At 44.1% G+C, this 16,856-nt stretch overlaps 1 protein-coding gene across 5 annotated transcripts in view; it reads left to right on the top strand.

Moving 5' to 3' along the window:
- CEP44 (centrosomal protein 44) overlaps positions 1-16,856 on the top strand; it is a 362,898-nt gene that overhangs the window by 60,241 nt on the left and 285,801 nt on the right. For 4 of the 5 annotated variants that reach the window (XM_069631425.1, XM_069631427.1, XM_069631423.1 and 1 more), the window contains 2 exons: positions 13,916-14,063; positions 15,759-15,905. In XM_069631425.1, the coding sequence (XP_069487526.1) occupies positions 13,916-14,063; positions 15,759-15,905 (295 nt within the window). The remainder of the gene's footprint in view (positions 1-13,915; positions 14,064-15,758; positions 15,906-16,856) is intronic. The other variant, XM_069631426.1, reaches the window with a different exon arrangement.

Below are 16,856 nucleotides of genomic sequence, written 5' to 3' on the forward strand. Positions count from 1 at the left end.
ACCTTCGATAGAAATTGGCAAAGCCAAGCATGCTTTGCACTCCCTTCACAGAGCTAGGAGATGGCCATTTGAGAATGGCGTCCACTTTCCGCGAGTCCATTCGGATTCCTTGAGGTGTCAGGATGAATCCGAGAAACTCCACTTCTGTGGTATGAAAAATGCATTTTTCGAGTTTGGCAAATAATTTGTGCTGGCGCAATTTCTCAAGAACTGCCCTAACATGGTTTCTGTGATCAGATTCTGAGGAGGAATACACCAGGATGTCGTCAATATAAACGATGACACAAACATCGATAAGTTCCCGAAGAACATCATTCATGAAGTACTGAAAGGCGGCAGGTGCGTTGCACAAACCGAAGGGCATTACTTGATATTCGAAGAGCCCAAATTTGGTGCGGAATGCAGTCTTCCACTCGTCGCCCTCTTTTATACGTACCAGGTGATAAGCTCCTCGGAGATCTAGCTTGGTGTACACACGAGCATCTTTTACTTGGTCGATAAGCTCAGGTATCAGGGGCAAAGGGTAATGATTCTTAATCGTTATCTGATTTAGGGTGCGGTAGTCAATACAGGCCCTAAGGTCTCCTTCCTTTTTAGGTACGAAGAACAAAGCGGAAGAGACTGGTGACTTTGATGGGCGAATGAAACCATTGGCCAGGTATTGATCCAAATACTGGCGCAAATGCAGGTTCTCAGGTTCAGTAAGAGCATAAATCCTACTACAAGGTAGTTGTGCATTGGGTACCAAGTCGATTTGGCAATCGTAAGATCGATGGGGAGGTAAGGTGTTAGCCTGCTCTTTCTGAAAAACGTCTTGGAATTCTTGGTATTCAGATGGTAGCTGTACAGGGGTGGAAGTTACAGAGGCTAGACCCATAGCTGGATTCCTTGGGTAACAGGTTGGTTCACAATCAGGAAAAGTTATCTTCTTTGCTCGCCAGTCTATTCTTGGATTATGTGTTTCTAACCAAGGGATTCCAAGAAGTACTTGAAATTGTGGGGCCTTGATCACATCAAACACGATTGCTTCCCGATGTCCGTCCTGACCCACCAGAGTGATTTCACCTGTGGAATGCGTTACAGGCCCTGAGGCTATTTCGGTTCCATCAACTGTAGTAATTACATCTTGGGTTATTTTCGGGCGGAGAGGAAGCTTAATCCTGGAAGCCAATTCACGGTCTATGTAATTTCCAATAGCTCCTTTGTCTATGTATGCTTTTATAGCATGCAACTGCTGAGGCTGTTTTGGGTTCACAAGCACCATTGGCATGACAAAATGCGAGGTCAAAGAGTTTGTTTTCAAGCTCGGCAAGCAGACCCCTACGCTTGTCGGGCTAGGTCGTTTCCCGAACCAGCTGTCAATAACTCGTTATCAGTCGCTCCAACCACCTTCTTGGGTGGTTTAACTGGACAACTTTGAAGAAAGTGACCGGAAGTTCCGCAATACAGACAAAGTTGCATTTGTCGCCTTCTCTCTCGTTCCTTCTGCGTTAATGGTCCTTTAACACTGCCAATTTGCATAGGTTCGGAAACGTCAGTACTCTTGGAGTTAACGTGGGTCTTGATAGGTACTCTGGTTTCATACTTGAGCCGATGTGCTTTTCTATTTTGAAGTCTGTGATCAAGTTGAACCACTAAGTCTATGTAGTCTGCGCAGGCCTGGGGTGGATCTACTATCTGAGCTATAACATCTTTAAGCTCTCCGCGCAGGCCTCGATGAAACAATGTGATCCTTTTATTTTCAGGCCATCCGGTTTCCACAACTAGTCTATTAAAGGTGGCGATATAGGACAAAAGACCCTGATTACCTTGTCGTAAGGATAGCAGTTCGTTGTCAAGGGCCTCTCCCTGCGAGTGTCGAGCGAACAATCTTTCCATGCTGGCCTGGAAGCCCTGGAAATCCCGGAGAATGGGATCATCCTGATTTACCAATGGAATAGACCAATCGGCAGCACAGCCACTGAGGTAAGATAGTACAAAGGCTACTTTGGTCTGGTCGTTGGGGAAGGCCCCGGGCCTGCATAAAAAGTGTAAACGGCATTGGTTCATAAAAACGGCATATTTCTTGGGATCCCCCGCAAAACGTTCCGGCGGGGCCAAAGGCATGTGTCCAGGTAGATTGATTTGTGCCGGGTTATTCGAACCCATTGTTGTAGAAATATCTCCGGAAACAGGTAAAGGAGTGTGCTCTGCCTGGCCCTGCAGTAACCTTTTGGCCAGATCATCAGTTCTTTCCTTGGATAGGATTAGTTCCCTTCTGAGAGCATTAGGCTCCTGGCGGGCTGAGTGCTCTTCTGCCCGTAATTCCCCTAAAAGATGGACCAGCTGATCTGTCTCGGAAGTCTCCATAGCGCCCAGGTGGGAAATTGTGGTAAGGCTTCGCGTTCTGTAACGCTCACCTGGTTCCCACGGAGGCACGGCGTCGAAGGCGCAGAACTTTGAAGATGGACAGGAAGGGCCCCTCTATTCTGGCTTCCCTGGCTCGTTGGATAACCTCCTTAGGGTTTGGAAGGATGAGCTCTCCATCCTGCTTCTGATGCAGGGGCGCGTTGAAACCCAGTTACTTCACTGGATTGAGGATTGATGGGAGTTCAGGTAAGCTTGACTGTTCAGGTAAGGCGCTGTAAAAGTTCTGTTCAAAAGTTCAAGCTTAATAATAATGTTCGTTGTCTAATTGCAGCAAGCGCTAATGCTTATGTCTTTTTCCCCTTAGGGGCCGGGGTTCAGAGTGCCGGAGATATGGCGCCGACCCGAAGTGATACAGTTCTGGATGAGCGCTCAGGTAATGTCTTTGCATTCGCTCATTCAATGTCTTTGTCTTTTTTCCCCATAGGGGCCGGGGTCCGGAGATGCCAGAAAGCGGCAGGACCCGAAATGCAGTGGTAATAATCCAACAGGTAAGACTTAAAAGGAAACTGAGCTTTCCTTATTCCTTTTCTCCCTCTCACCTTTGTTCTTGTCTTTTTTTCCTCTAGGCGCCGGGGCGTAGCTGAATCCGGAAGATCGGTGCTGAAGATGGAAGCGCCTTGCAAAGGTGAGTAAAATGCAGCGCTGCAGCGATCGAAACGAAATGCCTTTAAAATGATGTCTTCCTTTTCAGGGCCGTTGGAGAAATGACTCCGGGATGCAGATTTAGCAGGTAAGGGCTTTTCTTCTCCTATTCTCTTCCTTTCTCCCCTTGCAGGTGTTCCAGGGTGCTGGCAGGCGTGGCTGAAGTCAGGATGCAGGAGCTGACACGGTGAGCGTTCAGCTGTTAGGTGCAGAACAACGCGAAGCATGTGTGGCTGTTCGGGTGGGGTTTAAATAGCCTTGGAAGAAGTTCCTTGTATGTATCCTTCCACCAATCAGGTATGTATCCTTCCCCGACCACACCCGGGTGGTGAAGTAGTCCTACAGGTTAAGTAGTCCCATTCAGGCCTCAAGAGGGCCTGGATGAAGCAGCAAGGTCTGCATCAGGTAAGTGTGCACCCAAGCACTTAAATACATATCCTCTTCTATGAGCCTGGCGCCCGCTATGAGCCTGGCGCCTAAGGCGCCAGGACTGAGTCCAAAGGGCCCCGACTTGGGCCCCGCTGAGACTTCCCTGGGGAAAATGATGTCTGCCTCTGGGGTTGCTGGGCCCGGCCTGGCTCCTTAGAGGTAGGCATCATGACAGATATGCTGTTGGGATATATGAACAGCACCGAAATCCAATCCAACCACCAACTCCTCCCAGAGTCTTTGGAGGGGAAAAAAAACATATGTAAATGTGGGGGAAAAATGATTCCTTCCAACACTTGAGCCACAATTTACTCTATTCTAGTGTTCCTCTAGAGCTCTTAAGTCCCTTGCATGAAATATAAAGATCCATGCCACAATGATACTTCAGCAGCATAACATGGTGGTCAGAATTGTATTGGCCCCTAATTACCTAGCAGATATTTTTTATCTTATCACCTAAAATCTTATATCCCTCTATAATTCCATGCATCTCCCAAAGCCCAAACCAATTGGGGTGAGGTTGGCTGGGATTGTTCCCTATGTAATATTCCTTCTTGTGAAGGTTCTGCTAAACTCATCCATTACTAAGCATACTGTAGGGCTCCAAGTCCTTCTTCCTTCAAAGAACATTATTAACTACACTCTTCCCACAATATCTACCATATTTAAGCGGTAGCTGTGTTCCATCTGTGCTTGTGATTGTTGTTCTCCGCTATTTTATGCCCTTTGCCACTACAGTTGTCACTGTTAGAATGCATATGAGCATTCCCGGTGCACCTTTGTCATCCAGTTTCATGGCATGGAGATCCATCGTGTTGTCTAATCCTAGATCGGATGGAGGACAAGCAGTCGGTGACCTGAAGAAGCCATCTTTTCTAGGCTGTGATAAGATCAGTAGTCTGACCTTGTCAGGAGGTGGTGGGAACCTCTCTCATCCTATGGTAGAAGGCTGACCAGGGAGTAATCCAGTGTCAGTCCTACCCCAGAGGGAGTCGGTGGCAGTTGAGGGGGCCTCAGTTCCAGACCCCCTCCGCCCAATTGCCAGCTCATCTATGGGCAGTATTTAATTGTCTTACACCACGCCTCTTAAGCAAAATGCTTGGAAGATTTTCTCTATTTTCCCTAAATCTAATATGCAGAACTTGAATAATGGTAAGAACTGGCAGATGGGGAGCAGCCCTCCTGTGCTCCATGCTATCTGCAGTGCAACACTGGAAACCTGGAACTGGAAGCCAGTGGTGTAAATCTGGAACCAGCGAAAAAAAAGATGCGGTGGAGAAGAAACAAACTATCCGGCTATGAAACAGGGCACGCACCATAGGCAACTACCCCGAGGCAGCAGCAGACACCCTAGTCCACCAGGCACTAAACCCAAGGTGTCACTCCCACACCAACAATGTACTCCTCTTGGGGGAAGCCCAGACCAAGTCCCTCTAAGAAACATTGTACACATCTGGCTCTGCAGGGGGAAAATGGCTTAACTGATTTAAAATCCTTTCTTTACCGTGGGGAAGACTTGGCCAAGGCCATATGGTTAACCATAGCATAGGCAAGGACATAAAAGAGACCCCAGGAAGTTGTGAGTTTGGGCCGCGTGAGGCTTGAGGAGGAGGATTTGGCAGACCAAGAGACAAGCGGAAGTAAGGACAGAGGAGCAGATTGTTGACGTGGTTGTTGCTGCAGGGATCGTACTGGTTAGTGAGTACAAGTTTTACTGTGTTGTGAATGTGTGTGAAAGAGGAACACGTGTGATGGGGAGAGGAAGTGTAGGTAGTCAATGTGAAGTGTTTGTGTGAGTGAAATTAAGGTGTTTGAGAAGGTGGTGGGGGAGTGGTAGTAGTGTGGAGGAGAGAGTAGTAAGTAGTATGAAGGGAGTAGTAGTGTGTAGCAGGGGGTAGTGTGGAGGAGGAAGTAACCGTGTAGAGAGCAGTAGAGTGGAGAAGGGAGCATTAGTGTTGTGAAAAAAGTAGTAACTTCAAAGGGTGGAGGGGCTAAGCTTAAGAATGAGAAGCATTGGAGGGACAGAGGAGGAAGAATCGGAATAGTTAGATGCGGGTGTAGTTGGTAGAAAGAGAGTAGTATGAGAATACCATCAGTTAGGGAGAGGAATACTTGGGCATTATAGCAAGGAGATTGAAGGCACACTCCAATACCCTAGTTAGTTTGCTAACCACTAGATAGTGTAAGGATAGGCTAGGAAGTCTTTGGGGGTAGGGGGGTGAGTTTAGACTGAGAAGGCAAGCTGTCTTCCCTGATAGAACCAGAAAGAACTTTCAGTCGGTGTCAATGCATCATGAAGCAAGACACGGACAACAGAAAAGATTTTAATCTTAATTGTCAGATGGAGTAAGGCCTAACTTGCCCTACGCTAAGGTGGGAACTCCCTGCCTAAAGAAACTAAGGACAGTCTCTGTCATTAAGTTCAAATCATGTCTGTGTCCGAAACCTTTACTTGTCCTCGCAACTAAAGATGTACAATGTGCAGGGATGTCGGCACTAAAAGAGACCGTGTTCAAAATAAAGTTCTGAGCTTCTTCCAGCTCTAGCTTGGTTTAAGCTTCCTCTTCCCCATGTTCCAAATATTCCCAAACAGTCTCATGGTTTCCTTCCCCCAAGTACAGCACAGTTCAAGTCTCTTGACTTTCAATGATACTTCCAGTTTAATTTTGTAATCCTTTGGACTCAACAGTTCACACAGATTATTTCTTTCACTTCAACACTTTTACTACACAGCCTTGTGTCTTGGCTTTCCTTGGTTCTTTCCCAGGACACAGGTCACCCATTAAAGGTCACACAACCGATGTCTCGTGATACTGTTATCAACTTGTGTATCTTCTCTGTCAACCTATATCAAATGTCAACACTCAATGCCACTTTTCATTAACAGTCTCCTGGTTTTGCTATCACTTATTCTGTTCCTTGAAATGTATTCCTCTGTGCTCACGTTTGGTTCAGACTTTCCTTAATACAATCTTTTCTCAGACATTCGGTCAGGCCTTTTGTATCACAAGCTCCTTCTCTGAACGTGTCGGTAATCAACATTCGCTGTAGTATTGTCCTTGGCACTCTTTTGGCTTGGCCACAACTTGCATTCAATTCACTCTGTGGTGTTCATCCTTTCCACCACCTTGCTTTGACATTGTCCATTGAAGTTCCGCAGCTTGTCTTTCACACTTGCTTTTTTGACTTGATTCACAAGTACTCATTACAGGCTTTCACTTTGTTCATAAATGCTTCATAAGATTTTTTACTGCGTTCATAACAGCACATCTTTAACTTTCCACTCATGCTGTATATTCACGTGATTTCCATATCTTTTAAGTTCGGTATTCAATAAATGGTGTTGCTTTTCACAAAATACTTGGCAGTTTGTTCGTTATTCAATATTCTTCCGTTCGGTCTCCAAACCCCACTCTTAGACGTTTCAATTCGATCAGTAATAGCAATTGTTCAATTCCCGCCCCTGCAGCACCCGGGTACCAGTGTTCCCTTTTCCACACCCACCGGTGCGTGGCTGTCCTCTGGACATCTTCCTCCTTTTCTCCGGCTTCCACTTGCTTACCGCGTACGCGTCTGGAAATTCAGGCGAGCAGCGCTCGCCACCTGTGAACTTCGCTGCAGCAGCCCTTGGCAATTCAGAGTCTTCCGTGTTCCCTAGCTCCAGGTGTGAACATGCGGCATAGGCGACTGTAGGGGCTCCGACCTTCTCGCAGCCCATTCAGGTTGCCGTGCCTCTTTCACTCCTCTACAATACCCAGTGTCGTCTCGACCGGCCCCTCCCCAGCCTGCTCCTTGCCTTGCAGCTGCGTCATCCCCAGGCGGTTCTCCTCTCGGGTGGTCTCTCATTTTATGCCCCTGTGGCCACTTAATTGGTTGCAGGTGCAAGTTCTTTGCCTGACCACAGTTGCACCTATTAATGACCGTCACAATGTTTTTCCTCCATAGTCCTCTTCCTCTTCTCCTCAGTACCAAAGTGGTGAAATTGACTAGAAGTGTGAGTTGTTGCCTCTTCCCAGTTGTAAAGGCATATGATTGTGTGACATTTGGTGTGTATGCAAGGGATAAAGACTAAACAATAGGGCGTATTATTCCGGGTTGTTTATTCCCTGGTTCGGCCTGGGTTTGATGTGTCTTGGACTCCCCAAAAGTAGATTGAGGTGTGTTTAACTCTTCCCCCCCTAAACCTCCCCCCCCCGATAAAGAGAGGTCCTCCTGGTTGCTCACTTTCCTGTCCCTTTGTAATAGTGGTATTTCTGAGGGTCATTTTGAAAGGAAGGAGAGGGGAGCGGTCACCAGTTCCCTATAAACGCTTATCATGAAAAGGGAATAGGAATGGGAAAACGTGCCTCTAAGGACAGCCTCCCTCCATTCCCCAGATCATCTCCACCCAGGTGATCCTCCCTCGCGTATCCACCCCCGGGGTCTGGAGGGAAAAGTGATGGCCACCTGAGCAGAGGATTTTGGGGAGAAGGAAGTGAGGATGCTCTCATGTTTCTCAGATAGGGTGGAATCAGCAGTATATGCTTTCCTGGGGAGTACGGACGCTTTGGTTAGCGAGGATTTGTGCTTTTTAGATAAAGGAGAGAGGTGCTGCCCAATGGCTCCTGAAACCTGAAATATAAACCCTTGACCTGTCTGTCTTTGGAGTATTTCTTAAGTCATCTTTGACAGGACATACCTCCAAAAATTCCAACCAGGCTAGACTCTTCCCTACAAACCCCATTCACCAGCACATCAGCCATTACCCTGGGGTTAGCGCATGGACTTGTTGACATATTCAACAAATTGAACCGTGTCGATTCCAGATAAAGCATCACTTATGGATGACCTGGTTATTTTTGATGATTTTCAGAACGGGGCTGCATTCAAACCTTTCAAGCTCTGCCCCTGGTTAAGAGTTGTCGGTTTTTAGCACTTTGGACACCATTTGGACTCCATAGGTGAAGTGCTCCTTAAGTTTGCCTTATTCTCACAGGGATGGATTTATCATTTGTGTTTGAACACTTCGCTTTATTCCTCAAACCCTGTTTTGTCTTACACTTGAGTTTACAAAGAGTTTTCTTTAAAAAGATCCAAATCTGAGACCCTTCTGTTCGCCATGTCGTCGCACTCATCACAGGAACGGCAAACCTTTACTTTCAGTGCGATCTAGCCAAAGCTCTTCCTTGCTAAAGAGTAGCATGTGGAGCTGCAAACCATCGGATAAACTACGGCATGACTACAGGATGCTTGGCCTGGGTTTTTAAACCCTGGGACCATGCATGGACAAGCAATCCTGCATTTAGGGCAATCAAGGGGGAGTGAAATCTACTGTACCTGTAAGCTATATCAAAGAAACAAGGGACAACGAAGAGGTGGAGGAAAAGCATCAAAGGGCGCACAGACAATAAGGAAATTGCATATCCCTGTTAACTCCAAGTACAAGGCACTGTAGGAGGCTGCAATGTCTATAAAAAAAAAAGAGGCAAAAGTTGTTAAGTGACCTCAGTTCAGCACTCCAACTAAGTCAATGCCGAGTCTGGGATGCCCAAGGGAAGCACTTAATTATACATTTTTATGACAAGTTCATAGACTTGATGATAAACCCTTGTATAACGCCCCTCTCTTTCGATCCCCCTGACCTCACTGAGCCAAGAAGTAAGTTTGTTTGGCAAATTAAAAGATTTATTGAAAAATTAAACAAGATATATATCACACTTTTTATAAATAAATTAATATTTGAGAGCACACTTAATATGATAGTGATCAACAATGGGTAATGTTACAATGGTACGCCCTTTTAATCACTTAGGAGTTGGTATAGAAAGGATAAGGTAGCAGAGAATACTTTTATGGTTTCAATGAAATGCAAAGATGGTAAAGAATGCAGCGCAGGAATAAACTGATATGGTTTCAACAGGAGATAATATGATCACTTTTTCTTTTGACAATCACTCCCCCTATGCAATAATAAGGAGATGGAAGGAGAGCACACAATTTTCAGGAATACAATCAAATGCAATACCAATTCAGTTCCCCCCTAGCAAGCTTAGAGCAACAGGGATGATTTTAAAACACAGGCAAAAATACTTGAAATTTGATTTGCAAAGAAGTGCAAATATGCTAAACATGATTTTAATTCCCTATAGGAGAGTCAGGGTAGGTGACCGCTACTTTGAATTAGTTCAGGTCTACACTAGCAATGATTCATGCGGGATTATCAGGTTGAAAACTAATTTCAGCAATGCAAGCAAAAGACAGCTATTTTTGACAGGTGAAGAAGTTTGAGCTAGTTTTCAATTTGCGGCACTTTTTCCAAATGCGCCGAGCGCGATTACGGAAAAACTATAAGCTTTAAAATGAAAGTTAAATCTCGTTCCTAGCACACGCGGTTCAAAAGATATGGACGATTTTGTGGAGGTAGATTTTCAGAAATGAAATAATGATTCAGAATGGCAAATGACACTTTCGCAGCCTTAAAATCACAGAATGGACACCCGATTTCTATGATGCAGTTTTAGGTAGGTTGAATTGGATGGGATAAGCTTATTTTAAACTAATAGATGACTATGCATATGCACAGTTTTGGCTGGGTACTCGCACTATACATTTTAAATAGGCCGTCAAGATCTGGTCAGGTTGGCTGCGGTTCTCTCGCCACGGGACGGTCTCTGGTACTAGTTCTGCTCACAGCGATCTGGTCTGGGTCTCTGGTTTTGGCAAAAGTTCTGGCACTGCACAGCGGTCTGGATACAGCTCTGCATACAGCTCTGCTTTCTGGGTTCTGGCACAGGGTTCTAGGCCAGAATCAAACAGCTCGCCCGGCTGTTGAATAGTTTGGTTAGGTTGCTGGATTCTGAGGCCTCTGAAAAGGATTCAGCTTTTGGACTAAGCCTCTCTGCTGCAAGTTCTGAAGTCTGGATTCTAAGTTCTGGTTCTGGAGTCTTCTGGATTTTGTCTGGTCCGGCAAAATGCTTTGCAAGAAATCAAGTTTGAAGTGGAAAATGAATGTCCCTACCTGGATTTCAGTGGGTCTTTTTATGTCTTTTGAAAATGGGTGTGTGCGTGGGCATAATTAAGCCTGCCCCTCACAACTTATCATTGGGCAAGTTCTCCTCTCTCCCTTGATTGGGGGAAGGAAATGGAGTGTCATCGTGATGAGGTATATTTATGGGTCAGAGGATCCTCCCCTTGTCACTTTGCACACATCTATTTTTGATCCAAATGCATATTTATCTATGTACAATTTTTCTAATATTATATGTCCAGTTAACATATTTTCTGTAGCACTAAACCATCCGATTCCTGTCTTTGTAAGATCTCGTGTCCACTTCTGACAGAATTCTGCCCTTTTCATCCAGAACACAGCCTATAAACTTTTCCAGAATTTACACAAGTGTGCGCAAGGAATATGGGCATCAAATGATGACGTGTCAGATTTTTAACATACAGAAGTTTGGAGTAATACCTTATTTTCCGCTACTACCCCCCAGAACATACCACAGAGTCCTAACTCCTCTTAAAATGTGCACGGAAAAATCACAGGAATAATTAGATTATTGATATCATTTTGACAGTTATGTACTATGAATTATCCATCTTTTTAAAATTATGCTCTGGCCCAGATGGGTGTGGTTTAGGTTCCAAAGCACATGGGGAATTTCTGTCTGTCCCCACCCCCAGCTCTGCTGGCTCACAGAGGCACTGTTCCTCCCAGTTTCTTCCAAGAGGAAGCCATTTACGACCCCCCTAATTTAACATTTGCCTGAGCCAAGGAAAGTTCATTGTTCTGTTTCCCTTGGAGTCCCAGGTGCCCCTCCTCTGATTCAATCAGAGAGGTGTGATCTCCTTTTGGTGGTGCAGCAGAAGGGAGACCAGGCCTGGGAATGCAGTACACTCCTGTCGGGGGTAGTTGCTGGGCAGAATTCAGTCCCCTTAAGCCAGGCTTTAGCCAAATGTCACTTTTGGTTCCAATTTTTCTTCATTCAAATCAAACCTACAATTTTTACACATGCAGCTAGAACGCTGATTCTAAGTTCAAAACTATGACATTTAAGCAGTTGCAACCTATGTGACACTCAAAAGTAGGTCACTCGTTTATTTTAAACATTTCGATTTTAGTGGCTTTAAATCCCATTTCACTTAAGCTGCTGACATCCACAGCCCAGCCAGTTTTGTTATGAACATTATTTTAGGCTCTTCATCTTTCCAGATTTTGTATGCACACAAAACTTCATTCTACCAGACGTCTGCTGGTGTTCAATAAGATTTTTGAATATCTTGCGATGTTTGAAATCACCTTTGTTTCTCTGAATGCAAGCTCAAAATGCCCATTTCAAAGTGCGTTTTGAGCTAACAGGCACTGCTGTTTTTTCTTTGGCACCATGTTTCACTCATGGCACTTCTGGCCTGTCGCGCTCGCACTGGTGGGTGGCAGGTTAGGCGACCATTTTGGTGTGCGCAAAAACTGCGTGGTTTTCCTGGATTCTAGCGCAAATGTGGGCTTTTTGGCCATCTTGGATTTTCTAAGCCCACAGCACCAAATGTTGTAGCATAATAATTCAAACGTGGGTCAAGACACCTGTCAAAGTAAACCGGGTCTTTAGGGAATTGGGACAGCAGTCCATACAGCAGTTGCACAGAGAAGGAGTAAGAGGAAGGAGGAAGACCACAGCTTACTGGGATATATTGTTGTGGTCTTGATACAGCTCCGAGAGGCAAGAGGGTCCATCTGCTGGCGACTATATCCGAGAAGCTGTTAAGAACCAGGACAAGGATCATGCTCTCGGTTCTGCCACAGTTTATGGCAGGAGCCATGAAGAGTATCCAGTGGCAGTTGGAGCTCAAGCCCATAAGGGCAACTCTTCACTGATGGGCGATAGACAATAATTTAAATTTGAAAAAGACCCGGGCAAGGAGGGAGACCTTTTTGCAGCAGTAGCACCCTCGGCACGAGGGGACGGACGATTTTCCTTCTGGCACAATATGCCCTAGGTCAACGGGGAATAAGATATTATTGCTGGCAGTTGCCTGCTGCGTAGAAGAGCATGTACATTTCTTTTAACAGCCTGGAGGGATGGAAATGGAGCCGGGGGAAGAGTCAAGATGCCATGATGCATGCTCTGTGCTACATGCCTGGAATGTGTTTGGGAAAAGGAGTACACTGTGCACCATTGCTCTGGAACTGCATGTAGTACATTAGTGAAACTTGACTCTGATGTTGGCTCCTGTATAGAGTGACATTGCACAGCATTTCTTTTAAACCTCCTTCCTGATACTTTTATCCGTATTTGTTATCACTAAGTTTAATATGAAACCCCTTAGGCCCCCAGGCATTTTCGTCCACTGTCACAACTGCAAATCTTTTCTGTGTATGAGTATCTCATTCTGAAGAAGGAATAGTTGCGTGTTGTAATCCTTATTCTCTAGCTTTGGTGTCTGCATTAAACCCTCACCCCCCTACCTTCCCTGTTGTAAATGAGTCTGGAATTAGATTACAGAATTCAGATCAGGTTCCATTCCTTTAATACACTTCACAAATGAGAACAGACTGGGACCCTATAGATTCTGCAACCTGAAATCACTCTGTGATAGTGATAGATTGGCATGTGCAGACATCCTTTTTGTCACCATCTTTTTCCTTGGTTTTCAATTTCCACAATTGGTTTAAAAACAGATTTGCTTTATGGAATGAAGATTTGGTCAAAACAAGTGAAGTCAGATCCCACACATAAGCGGGGGGGGGGGGGGGGGGTTCAAGGTTTTTCAAATTCAGTGATGGGCAACTGGGATTACAACTAAGTAACGTTTGCTTAACTTTGGCTAGTTGTTTTGAACAATCTCTAAAAACCCGCACAAAATCCCCTTAACTGTCCTTTGCTAGTATGCAACATGTTTGTCTTGCATATTTTTCTTGCACTCCAATACAAAAGAATAATCTTTGGAATATTACATCAGAGTTTTATAGAGCTCGCCATGCCATGATACCATTGCATTCTAGTCAAGAACATCGCTTGAAACATAGAAAAGTACGATTTTCATTTTATTTTTTTTTTTATTTTTTTTAGTGTTTCTCCCTTTTAGTTTCCATAATGACATTTCCAGAGACATGAGTTTTAAGTGGCATGGAAGAACATGTACTACTCCCATCTAAAGGTGCCTGTCACTTCCCCCATCCTCATTAAAGTGTTGTTCACATCCCATGATTAGGAATGGCTAATCCGAGTCAAAAACTAACTTGCTCTTTGTGTAACTGCACCCTAAACTCAGTGAAGGCTACGGAGAACATAAAACACAAATGAGGCAATGTTAACTGACTGAAACAATTACAGACGTTGATATTGTTTGTTTCTGATAGAGCACTTACTTGCAGTCTGTTTTTGAATTCTAATTATGGATTATTATGAATGATTTAGTATATTGGTTCTAAGGCTCTTATGCATAACCTTTTCAACAGCTTAATCAATGGTGATCCTGCAGCATCCCTGCCTATTATCAGCTACACCTTCACATCTTACTCTACCCACATTGCAGAAATTCTGGTTTCTTCCGATATTGAGCTCACTGCAAAGAGTGATCTGAGATTCATTGATGCAGTTTACAAGGTAATGTGGACGCATATCCATATATAATTCCATTCAAGTTGTGACCTCCACAAAGTATATGGCCCTTCTTTATTGTCAAATGCTCTGTTATCACTTGTAGTTACAATGTTATTACCATATGCATCATAATACAAACGTAACATGGTCATGGTCCCTCCCTTCCTTTTTTCTCCAACCGTGTCCGACCGAGCACAGCATGTTGGCTGCCTTGTCCTAACCTCCCCCCCCCCCCAAACCATCTTTACGTTATTATTGAATTTGCTACCTACCGGCACTGCATTAAGGATTTACTTGACTGTTTACTACCTGACCTTTCTGCTCTAAGTGTTTGCTTGGTGGATCTGCCTTCACCTGCGTGCTTACTGATCTGCACAGAATCATTAGCCTTTTACATAACACTAAGCTACTTGTCTTCATACCCCAATTGATTCTACGCCGGTGTCCCTCACTCGGCATTAGCCCCTTCCTGCCTAATCTATCCTGTAACTTGAACTCTGCTCTGAATTTACTGAAATGTACTAAATGTGTTAAAATCTATGCCTTTTTCAAAGTCAATTCTGGGTGTTTTTGAATCTACTGAATGTGTTAAAACTTGTGCCTTTTTCACCTCCATTTGAATGTTACATCTGCGTGTTTTGTATTTTCGGCTTGTGTCTTCATACTTGCCTTCCCCCCTCTCTTGAAAGTGACAGCATGACTTTATATGGGATTCCTGACCTGGCACGGAAGGAACAAGGCTAAACAACAATATGGCCAAAGAGTAAGCGAAGGTGACGTGGTCGTTTTAGGGCACTAACCACGTTTAAGTAGCTATGCACGGTGAACATGAATGTGCACACTAGGAGTAACAGAAAAACAGTGCAAATATAATTGCTGCCAACAGCTTGTTTTTATGCACATATAAAAGTAACCAAAAATCCCAAGTGTTCAAGAATAGGGTGATACAAAAGTATCCACTTTGCACTGCATTGTAAGATACTGTGTGCAATGTTAAAAAGTTACAAAAAGTAAACCTAGTTTCCCGGTACTGATCGTATAAAGGACTGATCATTTTCCCCATAACAAATGAGCAAAAGGCAGGGGAAGTGAAGCTGAAGGCTTGAAATTCAAAACGGGTTAAAAACAAAGCAATAAGATCAGGGGTCCATAGAAACTATGGTGTGAAAACTGGCAAAAGAAAGTTCTTACTTAACACTGAGTTTCATCTCATCCTCCAGTTTGTTCTTCATATGCATAGAATATATAGGTATATTTGGGGCATGGGGAGTGAGATTTTAATGTATTTTAAGTAAATTTGGGAAGGAGGGGAGCCATATGGAAGAGTCAGAAAAGCAGTTGTTTTTTTGTTTCTGTGGTAGCAATGTCCAACATCATTTTGAGGATTGTGCCGGAAGTAGTAGTAGTCTTTTTACAATGTTATGTATGTTAGGTCAACCCCACCAAACCTTAGGCACTGCTGATATGTGGAAAAGGTTCCCCATTAATGATACCTGCCCTTGTGCAACACTGTTTTGTTTAATTACTATATATTTCTTATAGCATTTATTATAGCTCTGCATCAGTGTTTTATGTACAATATTTCTAACTATTCACCAACAACCAAGCATTCTTTATCTTGCTCTCTGTATAGAGATGACAAATGTTTAAAAATAGCCTTTGATTGAGGGGTTAAGATTGATTTCATGTATATTGCAGGTTCTTCGAGATCAATTCAATTACAAACCGGTGTTGACCAAACAACAGTTCCTCCAGTGTGGATTTGCTGAAAGGAAGATACATATTGTTTGTGATATCATCAACTTTGTTTTGAAAAAACACAAGGAGTTGACTAATCTAAGTAAGGTACTTGTCACACAATGGGATTATAGTTTTTACTTTTGTTGAACTTTACACCTTCTTGATCATTACCTTCATCAACTGGTATGCAAACTTGTAATTATGCATTTGCATATCACTGCAGTGTATTAACGTGCTATTTACAAGTGTAAAATGTGTTTTTATGGCAATACTCTAGATTCTCTGAACCGTGAAAGGTTCAGGAAACTGGAGTTGGCTACATATCATAAGTTACCGTGGTTTCTTCCCTTCTTGTTACTGGAGGTACCAATTCCCGATGTGTAGGCCCATTTCTCTTCTCTAAGCGGTTAACTGGGAATGACCTTGCTCTGGTAATAACTCCGCTACCTTGCTCCTAGTCGTAATGTAAGTGGCTTTTGTGTAATTTATAGGCCAGAAGTGTAAAAATCAGCTGAATGGATCTTGCATCCTTCTAGTGACATTACCATTTAGTTAGCAGTATTCAAACCTTCAATGAAGTAACACTTCTACACCAAACCCATCACATCTCTGTTCTCTCCACAGATTCAATGAGCACCTAACTTACTAGGGTACAATAACGGATGAATAATTTCTCAATTATTAAACACTTGTTGGGGACGGACCCCCAGGTATGCCAGAGGGACACTGGAAGTCTGCAGACTTGGAAAGCCCTACTCCCTCCTTCACAGATACACGAACGACTCAGTCAACGGCAAGTTCAACTGTGGTTTATTACAGGCAAAACCAACAGGGATCAGCACAGGAACGGAGAAAATCCATGCACATCTTACCAGTCCTCGGCTTGCAGGCTGTTTTTACACCCTGGTTATGGCAGAATGACGTCACAACATGGGTCCTTCTCCAGAAAGCCTATCGGGCCACACAATTGGGTATTAGTATTCTACCACCTATAGCGGGCTATATGGATGTGATTCTACTGGTTCTTGCATGTCAGGTGGCTGGCCTGGTCCATCC

This window comes from Ambystoma mexicanum, chromosome 6q (assembly GCF_040938575.1).
Source record: "Ambystoma mexicanum isolate Mex_15411 chromosome 6q, UKY_AmexF1_1, whole genome shotgun sequence".
NCBI classification, from domain to species: Eukaryota; Metazoa; Chordata; class Amphibia; order Caudata; family Ambystomatidae; genus Ambystoma; species Ambystoma mexicanum.